General features: G+C 34.1%; 1 protein-coding gene across 2 annotated transcripts in view; it reads right to left on the bottom strand.

The window, feature by feature from the left end:
* Map9 (microtubule associated protein 9) overlaps window positions 1-15,475 on the bottom strand; it is a 41,310-nt gene extending 25,835 nt beyond the window's left edge. The window contains exons 1-6 of one of the 2 annotated variants that reach the window (XM_027926776.2): window positions 15,392-15,475; window positions 14,414-14,563; window positions 13,481-13,565; window positions 11,986-12,306; window positions 7,300-7,523; window positions 432-525 (exon numbers count right to left, since the gene is read on the bottom strand). In XM_027926776.2, coding sequence (XP_027782577.2) covers window positions 432-525; window positions 7,300-7,523; window positions 11,986-12,306; window positions 13,481-13,565; window positions 14,414-14,488 — 799 coding nt within the window. In that variant the 5' untranslated portion in view covers window positions 14,489-14,563; window positions 15,392-15,475. The remainder of the gene's footprint in view (window positions 1-431; window positions 526-7,299; window positions 7,524-11,985; window positions 12,307-13,480; window positions 13,566-14,413; window positions 14,564-15,391) is intronic. The other variant, XM_071614590.1, reaches the window with a different exon arrangement.
* Window positions 15,476-17,657: the final 2,182 nt, after the last annotated feature.

Here is a 17,657-nt window from a genome sequence, read left to right as displayed (position 1 = left end):
ATAATAATTCACTTTAAGTGATCGTTCCATTTGTGCCTAGAAGTAGCCAGTGCCAGTGGCTAAATTGTACTCTATCATTTAATTTTCACAATAGTCTTTTTTTAAATATCTTTAATTAATTATTATTATTTTTTAAATGTGGTGCTGAGGCTTGAACCCAGCACCTCGCCTGTGCTAGAGGGGCACTCTACCACTGAGCCACAACCCCAGCCCCACAATAGTCTTTTGAGACAGGCAAGATTTAGGGAAACTGAGGCAGAGTGATTACTTCTGCACTTAAAGTCATACAGTCAACTATGCAGTCAGGATTGAAAAACCAGGGAAACACAAATATATATTTTCCCTGTAACCGTGAAAAGTATTATTTTTCTTACAGTGTCCTAAACAACACAGAGTTCATAAATAATACACATTAGTTAGAATGTAATTACCTTCTATAGATGCTTTTCCCTCAGGTGCCAGTGAAAAAGAATTTCCAAGACTTTCTTTAAGAGCTGATGATGATAAACTTGATAACAATGGATCCTGTTTAATAAAAAATGCATTTAACGAGTATTTATGGACATCATAGCATTATTAAAACCATCTTATAACTTTGGAATCTGCATTATTAGAAGTTTGCTGCTGAAATCTCAAAAAGCATTAAGCCTTCATAGTGGGACATGGAGCGGGAGCATGGGAGGAATAGACGAACTCTAGGTAGGGCAGAGGGGTTGGAGGGGAAGGGAGAGGGCATGAGGTTATTAATGATGGTAGAATGTGATGATCATTACTATCCAAAGTACATGTATGAAGACACAAATTGGTGTGAATATACTATGTGTACAACCAGAGATATGAAAAATTGTGCTCTACATATGTAATAAGAATTATAATGCATTCTGCTGTCATATATAAATTTAAAAATTACATAAAAAATCATAAGCCACTAGAGGTAAAAATGCTTCCCTTGGTGTTTGGGTCAGTAAAAGGGGTCACTAAAAGAGTCATTCTAGCTCTGTATCAAAATGTTATGTCTAAATTTATTTTTAGCAATTTTTAAAACTCCTGCTCTTCTAAAATCAAATCTATTATGTATTTTTAAGGTAAAGATTTGATCCTGATGTCTCTTTCTCCAATTTTCTTTTTCAAGGACAGTATCAAGACAGAAGAAAAATCTTTAGTTTCTTCTTCTTCATTTTTTTTTTGGGGGGGGGGGTACTTGAGATTGAACCCATGGGCCTCAACCACTGAGCCTTTTTGCTGTTGTTGTTTAGGCCCTTGCTAAGTTGCTGAGGCTGGCTTTGAACTCATGATCCTCCTGTCTCAGTCTCCCAGGCTGCTAGGATTACAGATGTGTGCCATCGTGCCTGATAAATTTTAGTTTCAAACAATTATTACTAGTAGTCCAAATGAAAGCAACCTATAAAACCAAGTAGACAGCTACTTCCAAATATTACAGGTGAAAAATGTACATAAATTTCAAGCACATGAACTTTACTCAAAATCTGAAAAGAAATCATTGTATTGTGTCCAAAAAACCCCAATTCTCTACAGAATAAACTAGCCTAAAGGTGATGATATTATAATGTAAGAATTTTATTTTTGTTGCATAAATAGCAATATTCTTTCCTTCAATATTTTATGAACACATAGGAAATTATATATCAAAAGCAATGAGAAGGAAACATTTGGGAAAATGTCAGAAGGGCTGAGACACTGGAGTCTACCTTGAAAGACAAAGTTACACTTGAAGAGATTTGCACATTTGTAGTTTTAGGATTTATGGTATATCTCAAGCTGTAGAGTTCAAGTGGTAGAAGGCTACAGACTTAGTAGACTGGCTTGAGAGCCCAGAAGAGTCAATACATTTGAGGAAGAAGTAGCCTTGGAATATGCAGAATTCTTCTAAAACCTTTGGCTCATCTGTACTTGGCATAAAGAAGACCTCAGAAGATCTTACGAAACCACAGAAGCTAGAAACTGGAAAAACTGAGCAGGAATTCCTACTGATATCTACTGCAAGGGAGCAAGAAGTGAAAACTTGTATCTAGACACAATATCTACTTACCAGAATATATGCTCACAGGCACACAATGCACTCTAGAATCTCTACAACACATCATTCATAATATCCTGTATTTTATTAAAAGTCACTAAGCAGATGAAGAAACAAAGACAACAACATAGACTCATGAAGGCAAAAAAAGAAAAGAAAAAAAGACAAAGAAAAAAACAGTAGTAAAAAGAAACCAATCTTGAGATAACCTGGTTGTTGAAATTATCAAAGACTTTAAAAGTAGTTATTATAAGATTGTTCAAGCACTTTAAGGAAAATGTATGCATGACACTGAACAGATGGGGATCACAGAGATGTAGAAAATACAAAAATACCAATGAAAACTCTAGAGTTTTCAAAACTCTAGAGTTTTCTAGAGTTTTGAAATAAAAATTAACTGGAGAGACTTAATAGCAGATCAGAGATGGAAGAATAGATCAGTGAACTTGGAGAAATGTAAACAAGTGGAAAAAAAGATTAAAGAAACAGAAAAAAGATTAAAGACACATAGAATTTCTGAGATCAGGGAGATTCATCAAAAAATTTCAACATATGCATATACAATTGTAGCCCCAAAAGGAAAGAAAAGGAAAATAATGTAGCAAAATTTTAAAAAGAAGGAAAAACAAAACAAAAAACAACTTCCCATCATGGCAGGTATTAGCTTGTAGGTCCTAAAAGCTCAACTAACTCCACACAGAAAATATAAAGAAACCAGACTTACGTGCTTATTTATAATCAAACTGTTGTAATTAAAAAAAAAAGACAAATCTTGAAAGAAAATAATACTGAAAACAGGCAGAAAATTATACTGAAAACAGGTAGAAACTCCTATATTTTGTATAGGAGTATAATAAAATGAGTGACTGCTGATTTCTCAACAGATACAGGAAGGGCCAGGAACAATAGAAACTGCTAAAGAGGTAGGGGTCAAAGAAAGGAACTATCAGTCAAAATGTTCAACTAATTCATCCTTCAAAAATAAAGATAAAATAAGCACTTTCAAGGTAGGCACAAGCTGAGAAAACCTATCACTGACCAATCTGCCCTTCAAGAAAAAAAAAAAAAAAAACATTAAATGGAAATAACATGAAGTGATAATCTGGATATATAGGAAGGAAGAAGAGCCTCAGAATCACTATATAAAAGAAAATTATAAATATTCATTCTTTTCTTCTTTTAATTCTTTGAAAATCTAAGACCCAAAGTTTAAAAGCCTCATTAGTGAAAATTATAACATGACATTGTGGGAATTGTGTCATGTAGACGTAGTATCCCTGCCAAAAGCAGCACAATGGACCAGGCACTACAAGGAACTGAACTGTTGCAAGGCTTCTGTATGGAATGTGAAATACAGAATCAACTCCATAGTGCAAACAGGGACAGTTTAAAGTTCAACAGAGCTGACCATATGCTCCTGTGATCCCAGTGACTCAGGAACTGAAGTTCAAGACCAGCCTCAGCAATTTAGTGAGGCCCTGTCGAAAATACAAAAGGGCCAGGAATATATCATGGTGGGTTCAATTCCCAGTATAATAAATAAATATATAAATAAATAAATGGAAAATAAAAACACAAATAAATGGCAGAAGGGAGTAACAGACGAATAATATAACAAAGCAAAGAGAAAAAAAAACAGTAATAAACTGGTCTTAAATCCAACTGCATCAGTGTTTATGGTAAATGGAGAAAACACTCATAAATTGACACAACATCAGAATTAAAATGCATAGATTCTCAGATTTGATTTAAAAAAAATGTGACTCAAACTGTTATTATAAGACATTCACTTAAAGTAATCAGTAAGGATAGAGAAGATCTGAGTGATACTACCAACCACCTTAACCAAACTGAAATTCTAAAACATTATACCCTATACCTGAAAAACAAGTGTACTTTGCTAATACAAATGGAACTTAACACAGGATACACTTAGGTTGGGCCATTACCAACTCTTAACAATCTGAAATCATATAAGATATATTCTTTGGACCACAATAAATCTAGAGAAGACCCAAATATTTGGGAAAAATGATGATTCATCACAAAATAACCAATAGGTTAAAGAAAATCATGATGGAAAGAAAGGACATTGAAAAAGTAAGATGTTCAGCAGTATAGAAAAAAAAAATGTATAGCTTTCAGTGGTTTTCAACAGAGGACTCAAGACTTAAAAATCAAGGAGAAAACTTTCAAACTTAAACAAATCAGCCTGTGCTTAAACAAATTAAACAAATTGAAGAAAATAAAGAGAAGAAATAAAAATTGACAATTAGCCCAACTGAAAACAAACTACAGAGAAAATTAACAAAGCCAAAATTGGTTCTTTGAAAAGTTTCATAAAGCTAAACAATGCCTACCAACATTGAAAAAGAAAGATAAAAATCCTAAATTAAATATGTCAGAAATAAAAGATGAAATGATATGATGACCCCTGATCCTAAAAATGATAGGGGACTATCAAGAAAAAGCATGTTTATAGATTTGACATGTCAGGTGAAATAGACAAATTTATTTTTTAAAAAATTATCAAACTGATGAAAAAATCTCAATACCAATATATCTATAAAAAATAAAATTTAATGCAAAGAAATTTCTATGCCCAGATCATTTAACTGGTGAATCTTTTTCCTCAAGGATTCTTACCAAATTTAGAAAATAAAGGGTGAATAGTTATTGCCTAACTCATCTGACACAAAGTCTGATAATAACCTTATAAGAAAAAAATATATAGATCAACAGACTTCATAAATATTTATGTAAAAACCTTAATAAAATGTTAACAAATTAAATCCCATAATAAAATACTGTGCATTGATCAACAGAGTTGATTCTAGGATGCTAGGTCATTTTAAAAAATGATCCTCAATCATTCCCACGCAAACACACAGAGAAAAGGTAGGAAGTAAGGATGTAGTGAGGAAGCCTGTACAGCTCACCCTTGGAGTATCTGATTGTGACATCTGCAGGATTATGCTATAGCTGGGATCTTCAACGTTCCGCAAAGGCCCATATGTTAAGATTCTGGTTCACAGCCCATGTACTATGGGGAGGTGGTGGAAGCGTTTGGAGGTAGTCTCGCAGGAGAAAGCTGGATCATTCATGGTGTATGCTTAAAGGGGATACTGGGACCCTGGCCCTTCCACTTTCTCTCTATTTCCCAGATGCCATGAGGTGAACAGATCTCTACAATGCACTTCCACCACGATGCACTTCATTGCCACAAGCCCAAAGCAACTCCACCAAGAAACCAAGGACTAAATTCCCCAAACTCTTGAATCTTCCCTCCTTTTAAGTTGATTATCTCAGGTATTTTGTTACTGACTGTAAGGCAGAAGGAAGGGTGCAGTTTCAATTGAGTGTTTATACAAAGATAAAGAAGTTAGAGCATGACTCAATGTAGATGGAATAGATCATGAGGAGCCAGAAGTTGTTATTCATAGGGGAAAAAAAGAAAAATTAGTATGGGAAATCCCTGAGATAGTGGGCTTACAGCAGTCAGGAAGACTTTCATATTGCAAAATACGAAACATTTAAAGTGTTAAATATAGAAGTATCTAGCAATAAGATAACAGTTGTAAATTATGGCTATGTTACAGACATTAAGGTGCATGTGGTCTTAAAATCCCCAGCAACATGGAAACGCTTCATAACCTAATGCTAAGAGACATAGAAAAAGCACAACACAAAACATGATGCAGACTAAGATGACACATTAGTGACAAAAATGTGGGAGAATAGCTTTAAAGGGGGTAAGAATAGTAAACTTCATTGCTATTATGTGGTGGGATTATAGTTGGATATTTTCTGCTAATTTTTTTTTCTCACAGTATAATGTAACTTTAATAATTTTAGCAATCTTTTTATTAATCAAAAAGATACATAAAAATGTTTAAAAATATCACTTAAAGTTAGGTATGTATCTGTTTAAATGATGTGCCCCCAAAATACAGGTCATCCAGAAGTCCTTAAGAGGAAATAAGGTACTTGCATGTAGTTAGGATGAGCCATTGAATTAGATCCCCAATGTCTGATGGTATCTTTTTTAGGAAAATAGGGAGAAACAGAGGCACAAAGGAAACAGGGAGGTCATGTGGTGATGCAGGCAATGATCAGAGTGATAAAGCTGTAAATTAGGAAATGCCAAGGATTTCTGGAAAATTTTAGGATTTCCTAAAGCCATTTGAAGGGACAGGGTCTTGCTGATTTGGGTCTTGATTTAGGACTTTTGGCTTTCAGAACTAAGGGAGTAAATTTATGTTGTTTTAAATCTTTCAGCTTGTGGCCATTTGTTATATGGTCATAAGAAATGAATACAATTTTCAATTGATCAGATAATTAAATACAAAATACTTATTTGGATTTCTTCTCTTGATTTTTTAGAACAAATTAAGAAACAGCACAGAAATGCTGAGCAAAATTTGAATCAGTATCCTGATTTGATTCCTCTTGCACCACTCCCAGAGAGTGCATCCTTACACACTTAGATGGCAGGTAAGTGATAAGAAAAAGAGGTAAGATTGATCAGGTAATGTCTAGTTCTTTTTCCCTGATCTGTCCACACACAGATTATGGAGGATGAATGTTTTTCCCATACTTTCTCCTTCAAAATGTAAGGAAGAAGTTCACTTATTATAGTGAAATATAAAAGGAAGGGACAAATGTTCTCCCTTAATAATGCTGCATAGCAGACTTCCTCCTGGAAACTCAAAGAGTCATATCTGAACTTCACTTTGGCATATCCCAAAGAATATAAAGCAGTGTCATGAACATTCAGTACTTTGTTGTATGAATAAAACCAAATGCATAAAATGACACTAATATTGTCCTTAGCCATAAATTGTATAATTCAATATGTATATGTATATATATATCAGTATTATTATTAGAGATATACAGTATTATATACACTATTATGTAGACTCATTAGATCAAAATTATTTTAACACATTACTTTCTCTGAAATGGGTAGAATCTTAAAAAAACAAATTATGGCTTAATTGGAAGCATCTCGCTCCTTCTTAGTGGTATTTAAAATAATGGTATGTCTTATAATTGATGGAGTTTTGGACTCAGTGAAATATAGCCTATTTAAAAAAAAGCTTAAAATTATTTTCTTATCAATTGTAGAAGCAAACATGTAAGACCCATACATACACATAAATGCATGCACACAATTCATTCTCTTTCTATTTTTCTAGTAATCAGAGGCAAATGCCTGAATTCAAGAAATAATTCAACAGCTCAGCAGTAGTGCCAACCTCAAGATCAAGGTTTTCAGAGAATGTTTTTTCCTCAGCTTCTAATTGTCTGCCATCCAGACTTGGAAGGGAAGGTGCAGAATTGAAGTCTTCACTGAGAGCAGTTTCTTTATCTTCTCCTAGTCTTTCTTTCTCCTCCACGTGCCTACTCTTTCTTAACAAGCTCCTTGGCAGAGGTAAAGGCTTAAAATGGTCATCTGTTTCAAGGCTGCTGCTATTTTCTGCTAAAAAATAAAATGTTTTAAGATGATTGGGGGAAAAAAAAAACACACAACAAAAAACACTTTGGCTTTGACCACTGCCCCAGAGACACCAAACTTCCCTCCAGTGCCATGTCCTAGAAAGTCCAGATGAAGACCACACCCTTCTCCATAAGCCCCAATAAGATCCAGATAAGGAATAATTCATGGCCCCCAATTTTTAACAATGTTGCCATCAGTATACTTTAAAGTATATTGAAAGTAATCAGTATACTTTAGTTTTATGAGAAGTTAACTCTTCAACTTTATGAACTCTCATAATATTCAAAACATTTGAAAAAACATAAAACCTTGCCTCAATAAAATGAGGAGGTTCATGCATCAAATCTTAAAGTACCTGAAGCCAAGCTATGTACACACTATTGATCCTCATAATATAACAATGACAATGGCCCTGTCCAAGGACTTAACAGGTTGGGAAGGGAGATCATTTATAGCAATCATAGGAGATCATTTATAGTTTGTTTGTTTGTTTTAACTGGGCATTGAACCTAAGGACACTCTACCACTGAGTAAATCTCCAGTTCTTTATTTTTTATTTTGATTTTAAGGCTGGGTCTTACTAAGCTATTGAGCCTGACCTTGAACTTGGGATCCTTCTGCCTTTGCCTCCTGAGTAGCTGGGATTGTTGGTCTTCTTAGACAAACACAAGGACAAGACAAAGGTAAGTGCTGTTACAAGCATGAAAATGATGACACTGGCACACAAGGGATAGAAGTCTTACCCTCTCACTGGAGGAATGAATGAAAAAACACGACTAGTGAGTTACCATTCTTTGAGTCCATTAAAATTGTATAGTTAGGGCTGGGATTTAGCTTGGTGATAGAGCACACAACTGAGCATGCAGGAGGCCTCAGGTTCTATCCCCAGCACCACAAAGACAAACAAATGAAAAAAATAAATGAATGAAATTTCTCAGTTGCTTTTCCCAAGTTGAAGTTTAAAATAAGAACCAGTATGCTGGTATGCTTCTAGCCCTCAAAACACTGATTTTTCTTCATTTATATACTTTTTGCCTAAATTTTACCTATTACACATACTTCTTCACTAGTCTACCAATGTATTCTTCTAAAACTTTACAACTAGGCTAATTAATACATACATCTTCTTTACCTACCAAAGGGCTTATGAATGTTGTTAGAGGATTCCACAATCTTGTCAAACTGGTACCACTATAAATGCTTCCTTGCCAATTTTAGTTATATCTAAAACTCTGGTCAAATGTTCAACCTCAAGTCAAAGAATCTTCCTAGATTCCTCCCTCCATTTTGCCTGCAACCAAAGAATCACTACAGCCATTGATTCTACTTGATAAATATCTCTCTCCTTTATTTTATGCTCTTCATCCCTAAGTTAGCTCCTCATCTCCTCTTTCTAGACAGTGCCTCAGGGATATCTATAAAATGTCAGACCCCATCACTCCCTTCACAAAATTCTACAAGGGCTCCCCATTATCTAATCCTATAGAATAAAAACTCAATAACCTTTGATTAAAATGAAAGGCTTTCCTGGTGTGTCCCTGAGTGCCTTGCTGCCCTGTCTGCTGGCACACCCATTTTCTAATTTGTGTTCCTGGGATAGTGAACTAACACACAGGTTACACAACTTTCCTGTCACCAAATCTTTTCCTAAGCTGATTCATCTGCCTAAAACATCCACTTCGTGTTTCTCCTCCTAAAAACACTTGTTATCTTTTGAACCTCAGATTAAATAGAATATTGGACAATGCCTAAAAGAAGGTACTAGGTCAACATTTTATTTTATTGTGGTAAGAACAGTTATCATGAGATCTACCCTCTTAAACATTTTTAAGCATGTAATACAGTACTAGCTATAGCTTTAGGCACAATGTTGAACACAGATCTCTAGAACTTACTCATCTGGTATAACTGAAACTGTTGAATAGCAATTCCCCATTCCCTGCTCCTCCAAGACCCTGGCAACCACCAATCTACTCTGTTTCTATAAGTTTGACTAGTTTAAATACCTCCTATTTGAGTTGTGGCTCTGACACTTATTATATATCCTTATATAAATTATTTGACCTCTATCTACATTGAAGTTTTCCCACTATTCAAATCAGTTAAAATTTTCTAAGTGCTTATAGGTTCTTGGCAAGAGAATATATAGTATGTAACACAGTGCCAGACATATCACAAGTGCTCAGTGACATTAACAATGGTGGTTAACACTTCTTAGCCTTTTTTTTCTTTTCTTTTGGTTTGTGAATCACTCCTGTGTTCTTTGGAACAGTTTCTCCCTGAATCCATCTGTGTGATATTGGTGGATTAACACATATCTCCACCATAGTCAGTGAAAAGTAGGGATCCATGATTTGCCCTACCACCACCATTACTAACTTATTATTATTATTTTTGTTCTATGCTTCCTACTAAATTGTAGTCTTAGATGATTGATACTAAGCCTTTTCAATGTTGCATTCTTATTTACCATCACAATGCTTTTAGTATGATGAGACATAATATATTCACTGTATATGCATGAATAAGTAAAATAATTTGCTTATAGATAGATGCTAAATAATAATAGAATGTTTAATTTATTCCAATACTGTTGTAAGCACTTCAAGTCTAAGAAGTTATAGAAGAGTAAGGCTAAGCTCATAAAGCACAGTCCTTCTTTCATGAATGAATCATTCATATATTCATTTAGGTCCTTAAAGAATTCTATACAGCACACTTTTCTTAACACTAAATAAATTTTCAAATTTATTCTTGAACATAAAAAACCTGAAAATAATGACTTTTTAATATATCTTATACTAAAATTCCTCTTCCAGAAGTACTAAAAATTTCTAAGATAGAAAAAAGTCTATAGATTTCCAAATGCTTTCTAACATTTATAATCAAATATCTAAGTTCTCTACTTAAGCTACTATTTTTGTGTTACATATACTGAACATAATATTGCAGATGCCTAAGTAGAGCATTTGCAGTCATGCTGCCACCTTGAGGCTAAAATACATATGTCTTTGTTCATCTTAACTCACTGCAGCTTTTTAACATGATAGGTAAATTTTTATTTTGCTAGTTATCTACCATTCATTTCTAATTCTATTCTTCCACGTGTTTCAGAACATTTTGTTTTTGATGCTAAATGCTCATATTTTTTAAATAACCAAGGTCAAGTATGTTCCCTTTCTCCATTGTCAGTTTCACTCATTACCCTGGGAAAATATGTCAGTAAGTTAATGGTTTCATTATGCTTTGTGTTTACACTTTTGTAGTGTATTACAGTCTATGAGAGTCATTCATTAGATTCTCAAAACAATTTTGTAGGACAGGAAGAGCAGGTTTTCTCCTCCTCCCTATGAGGACAGTGAGACTTAACCTATTTGCTGAAGTCAGATATAACTAATTTATGATGGCTTGTTTTTCAGTGTCTTAGACATTATTCAAGGGTTTTTTTTTGTTTTGTTTTTGTTTTTTGCATCTTTCCTTCTTTTCTGTGTGCTGGGCAAAAGGAAGTAGTTCCCTAATGCATGCCTGAAATAAAGTTTGTCTGATATTATCAGTAATATCTAACATGAAAAGTATGAAATGTTCACCAGTACTGTATTTACTGATGAGATTTTTACTAAGGCTAGAATCAACTAAAATTTTCTTTATAAAATGAAAGGAACAAGACTGAAAGATATCAAACTCTTAACCTTGCATCCATAAATTTTTGTGCATCTTCCAAAGGACTTCAAGGGGCGGGTTCCAGCTTTGTTCCACCTTTGATCCACTGTGCTTGGAGTTCAGTAGAATACTTGGGAGAACTCTTGTATTCCCAGATCACACCAAGAATTTCCTTTCAGAAAACTGAATTTTAGTAAATTTTCCAATGCTATCGAAAGATCAAATGGAGATTCTATTTTCTTAAGGAGTGTCTGGAAACTTTGATAAACAAATAGCAGTGACACTTAAAATATATCAATGCCAAAAAACTGTTCTGGCAAAATATTGGTTTAGAAATGATTGTTTTGTGGTGATGGAGATTGAAACAAGGGCTATGTACATGTTAGGTAAGTACTCTATCACTGAGTTATGACGACTCGGCTCTGGAAATGACAGTTTTAATATTTAGAGTATAGAGTGAATAAGGAAGCATTCCATTGTGTTTCCATCCCTAAGAACAAAATTTAAGCTTATGGGCATATGTGTTTTGGGAGCTGCAGCTACATATAACTATAGGTGCTTTGGCTGTTTTATTAGGCACCAGAAGAAATTGAAGACAGAATATACAACTGGATATCAGAATTATGAGTTTTCTCTGTGGTTCAGTTGTCTTATTTGTACAAAACTGTAAATTAAATATGACTTATCTTTTTAACTATATACTACCTACCATATAAAGATATTTTGAAATTATTGTCTTAAAATAAATTTTCAAGAAATACAATTGTAGTATCTAACAACCTACCTGAAGATGTGCTTTTGAGCGAAAAAATTCTGGGTTTAGGTTTTAGTTTAATTCTCTCTTTTTCAACTTCTTGATCTTTATCCTGAGATTCTGATGAGGAATTTACCACCATGTCTTCATAACCATCAGGTGCCACATCTTCGTTGTTTTTGACAGAAAATTCTGGCCCATCTTTGGTTATGTCACTGTTTGATTTCTTGGTTTTCAAAAAAGATAGTTTTGGAGAATTATTTTCTTCATCATCTGATACATGAAAATCATTCATTTTTTTCTTAATAGAATTTTCATCTATGGAGGTATCAGAAAAATCACCCAATGCAACTGAAAACAGACAAGAAAAAATGTTTTCAATAGTATATTCTAAATCTCTTAAGGTCATATTAATTTTTTTTAAAAGAAAGATTACCTTAAAGTCTAGAAAGGGTTTGAAGTAAATTTATAACCATGTTTAAGTGCAAATTTATTTTGCAGCTCTTAAAAACAGCTAATCTAGTCTGTCCTGAATTTGAATTTATGTAATAACATTTTCAATTTCATTAATTTATTTAAAGTATTTATTGAGTGCTCACAGGGTGCCAAGTACTGCACTTACTCTGGGAAATGCCATCCAAAGATTCCAAAAAATAACAATCAGCCTTGGGACATTCAGATTCCATTTTGGAGAGTAAAATCTTCATTTGTGAATCATTTCATCATAAAAAATCAAGAATATTTGTAAGCAAAAGAGTTTAACTAGATTGTTTTCCACATAAATGTTGTAAATGCAATTGCATCCGTACCAAAAATATTAGATTTTACTAAAACAAAGATAATAAAGAATGCTAACTTAAAAATAGTGCAGTGATTTACTATTTTTACAGAGAACATTGAGTTATTGACTGAATATATATCAAAGAGTAGAACACTGAATTTCAAGTTCAGAATTCTATATGGGGTACAGAGTTAATATTTGAATGAAGCCTAAAGTACTAATATTTTTACCTAATTAAAATACAGCAAATTAAATCAAAATGGTATTGATATATACAATGTGAATATATTGTCTGTCGTTTTTAAAAGGACACCTTATTATAGTCCAAAGACCTGATAAGACCTTATAACTAGCATTATAAAAGTGCTTCTGAGGTACACTAAAATTTAGCTTTCTGGACCCCAGTTACCAACTAGCTATTGTGCCTCCCAGTGTTAACTTTAAGGAAGAACTTGTCCTCTTCCACGTAGTTTACCCCTAGTCATCATTTTATTGGTGTCAGTTAATTTACATATTCAAAAACACATTCACAAACAATCAAGGACAATCAAAAAACTTCTTGAAAATTAAGACTGGCTCTCTAACCCATTAAAAGTTGGAAATCTAAAACTAATGAAGTCAATGGCATTATTTTAACATAAGTCTTTTTTTTTTTTTTTTTTTTTTTTTAGGAGAAGGGGAGTAGGTCAAATGTAATGAAGCAAGAAACAGAATAATATTTTACTTTTCCATCCTCTCACATACCAATCTCATCGCTCTCAAAGTCATCTGAGTATTCAGAACTCCTCTGTCTGGCCGAGCGAGCTGTAATCGCTCTTATTAGCTCATCCTGAAATGAGATAATTAAAATCAATTCCAATTCAAATAGGATGGAATATAATATCTAGAATTAATTTGTAAACAAATAATAATTCTTTCAAACAAGTTGCATTTATTTAGCGTACATTAACTCCAAGCCTACATTGTACCATGCACCCAATTGAGTGAGGAGACTCAATGCAAATCACCATCACCAAGGGCACACCCTCATGGTGCCTGCTGTTAAACTGGAGGAGACCACAATATCAAACAAATTAATTGCAGATTATAATTTGAGCTAAATAGTAATAGGTAAGAGGGGACTCAATTTATATAGGATTTGTTACAAACTGCCATTTTGGAAGAAAGTGGTACTTTTTTTTGGTTTTGTTTTGGGAGGTTTGTTGAGTTTTTCTTGTTTATTTGTTTTTGTTTTTAGAAAGTATGTGCATGCTAAGCACACACTCTACCACTGACCTATATCCCCAGCCCCAAACTGGTACTTTTTGTAAGCATATTGCAGAAACATATAACCCATACTGAAAATTTAAAGGTTAAGTTCAAAACTGTAATGACCCAGGAGAAAAAACTTCATACTACAATAGAAAAAAAAAAAAAAAGATTTTATGTGAAAATAACAATTTAAAGTTGCATTTTAACTTTTAACTTAGAAAGAACCTACAATTAAGGTTATTTTGATGGCCTTAAAGTCACAAAGGAGGATTTGTAATACTGGTGCTCAAACATGATAGATGATCTGCAAAACTTCAAAAAGAACAGAAGACTTACTCCTGCTTTATAAAGGACCATTTCCTATAACCACCAAGGTCCCACATTCATAATACAAAAATCAATACAAAATGCCTTGAAATATTTTACCTGGAAAGTAGTTCTTTTGGTAACTTTTGGACTCTTGGTGTATGCCAAAGTTGTGCTGAAAACTTCGTCAGACATACTTTATCTTTTCTTGTTACCTTTATCAAATAGCTAATAAATAATTGGAGCAATTCATTCAACCTTTGATGGTGGCTGAAAGAGATGAAAACCAAATCAGACTATTGCATGCTTAAAATTTTCTATTACTACATTTAACACAAAAAATAAACTAAACAAGAAGAAAGAAAAAAATAGCCAAGTCAAATTTAAAAAGTATCACATGAACATTGACTACATCTTCACCTACAAATGTGGAGTTCTTGTAAAGAAATAAATTCTCACCACAAATCTCTTTCTAAAAAATAAAAAAGAAAGAAAAGAAAAATGCCAATGGAAGTTATCTTAAACAGTCTTTCATTTTAAGGATGAGCAAATAAATGACTGCTATTGGTTAATAAAAATAAAAGTTGCCAATTAATACATAACATCCTATTTTTCTTCTTTTCCATTCAAAAAAGCAAAGCATTTCTCAAGGAGTCATGCTCTATTAAGTCTACCACGAGGATTGTATACGTTATAAAAACACTAGCCCTATACACAAATTGCTTGCATTATAGCTCTATGCAAAGAAAATAATCATTATGCTTAACCACAAATAGCCAGCGATATTTTTTTCAAGCCACTTTTGTCCCTCACGAAAGTGTTAACAAGGCTGGGAAAAACAAAACGAGGTTTCCGCGATGCTGTATTAACATCGCTGTTGCTCAAGCTCCAAGCTGAAGGCCTAGACCAGGGCCGCAGGATCACCCGCATCAGCGCACGTCCCAGTACCACACTAACTCCCGGCTGGGCCAGGTGCCCTCCAGGTCCCCGCCCGCCGCTGACGTGCCAGGGCCCCCAGCATGAGCCTGGCCTGTGCACACCCCGAGGCTGTCACCGCCGCCATCCGTCGCTCCCCAATGTCCCGCGTTCTGTACCCACCCCCGCCAGTCGCGTGGCGGGCTCCCAGAGACCAGGAGGACCGAGGAACTCGCCTGGAGCAGGAGGTTCTAGCCTCAGTCTGGGCCTGGCAGCGCTCAGAAACCCGGACTAAGCAAGGAGGCGGGGCCAAAGACGTAGGCGGGAGGCAGTTGCTAGGCGACGGCGTCCTCGGGAGGAAGTGACTTCTACAACGCCGGGTCTCTTGGGTACCCAACACCGCCCTTCCGCCTAACACGTCACCGGGGGCAACCGGCTGGACTAAGGAAGTGACATCACCTGTCTAGGTCTTGGGAGAGGGTTCTGCGCGCTACTGTGTTGCCTAGGAGACAGGATTCTCCCGGCTCCAGAGACCCTTCCTTGCTCTTGCCGCTGAGCGAGGGTCTAAATCTCAGATGTGCCTGAGGCAACGTACACACAGAGTTTTGCCGGAATTAGGACATGAAGTTCTGTGAATACGTGTAGGAGTAGAGTGTGACCGGATGTGACATACTAGCAGAGTAGTGACGTTTGCACACCGCAGTCACCTGCAAATTTTAATACTGGTGACCTTTCCCTACGCAAGTGGATGTTGTGCATATAAGCGACTGTATGCTTCAGTTTCTCCTTAAAAAAGAAAGAAAGAAAGGAAAGAAGAAAAGAAAAAGAGATAATAATGATAGCCATCTTGAAGGGTTGCTGTATTAGAGAGAATAATACAGATGGAATACTTGGAAGAGTGCTTGGAATTGCATTCAGTCGATATTAGATATGATCTTTATGCAACTAAGCCACAAAAGGCCTGGATAGAAGTCAACCCTTGTGCACACACCTGAGAGCCCATTTCAGTTCCTGCTTTAATGTAAAGCTTCCCCTTTGTATACTTAGTGTATAATCTGGTTAAAATCTAATCAGTTGACAAAGTGATCTTATAAGCTGGAGGAGAGGGTGTCTCTAAGGGGAAAGTCAACATCATCTAATTAGCATTGGTTATTCTTTAAACTAAAGACAACAAAATAAAACCCCAAAACACATATTTAAAATTTCTAAAATAGCATAAATTTCATGCTATTTTTAATTTATTTTTATTTATGCTATATTTTTATTTTTAAAAGAGCTCAGTTTTGTTTAAATTGCCTAATGAATTCATCAACTAGTAGTTAAACTTGGCATTTTTCCTTATCTCTGCAATATATTAACATTTTACTTATTCAAAAATGATTTATAAATAAATCACATTAACAGAGACTTTAAAAATCATTGAAAATGCACATAAAAGGAAGCAAAAAGTTTAGTAAAAAATAATGCTTTTAACAATATTTGTGATCTACCTTTGAAGAAATGTGCAGTGTATGTTGGTCCACTTGTTACTGTTTGGGAAAATCAGTTTGATCAACATTTGCTTAAGTTTGATGTTTTTAAATATTACTGAGTAAATATCTGCATAAAAGAAGGATTTTTCATTTTTACTAGTTAGTGCTAATTTTCTGACCCATGTAAATTATGAACTGACAAATATGATTCCCATATAGTACCTATGCTCACACTGAGAGGACAGCATCCACACTTTCCTTAAAAATGATATATTAATTTGCTCGTATTGAAATAATTATAATTATGTACAAGTATATGCTTTTTCATTTCTTTCTTATTCATTTCACCAATACAGTTTCACTTAGACATGGTTTAAGGAATAAAACTCAAAAATATTAATAAAATTTGGGAAAACATTCATTCTATTTTTCTATGGAACAAACTGGATTTTTATTTTCAACTTAGTAATTAATAGAAGATAATAATTAATAGTTGATGTAAAGTTATGCCATAGAAAGCTACAGTAAAGAAAAACAGTTAATTTGAAATGGTTAATTACTCCACAGGATTCAAATCACAATATCTTTCCACTATTCTCTTATTTTAAAGCTGCATAACCTTAAGTGCTATGTGAATATTTTCAATCATCTTCAGTATAAGTTAATGGTAACATTATATAATATTTGAATCAATAGTATCATTTTATATAAAGCATAGTTGGGAATATATATAATAATATACTAATATATATTATATGTAGTTGAATATATATAATTGTTAAATGAATGAATTCATGAATAAATGAATAGCACTTTAAATTAAAAATACTTTTAAAGCATTACAAAAGAAGTTCCCAGATGCTCACTTGAAAATAATTAAAGTACTACAAAACAAAAAACTCTCAGTATTTTATGTAACATTTTTCTCTAGATTTTATGTATATATATTTTATACATCCTTTGAGTTGAATACCTTT

The sequence above is a fragment of the Marmota flaviventris genome, chromosome 7, assembly GCF_047511675.1.
Source record: "Marmota flaviventris isolate mMarFla1 chromosome 7, mMarFla1.hap1, whole genome shotgun sequence".
Lineage (NCBI taxonomy): Eukaryota > Metazoa > Chordata > Mammalia > Rodentia > Sciuridae > Marmota > Marmota flaviventris.
Note: the sequence above shows the minus strand (reverse complement) of the source record. Positions and strands in the feature narration are given on the sequence as shown.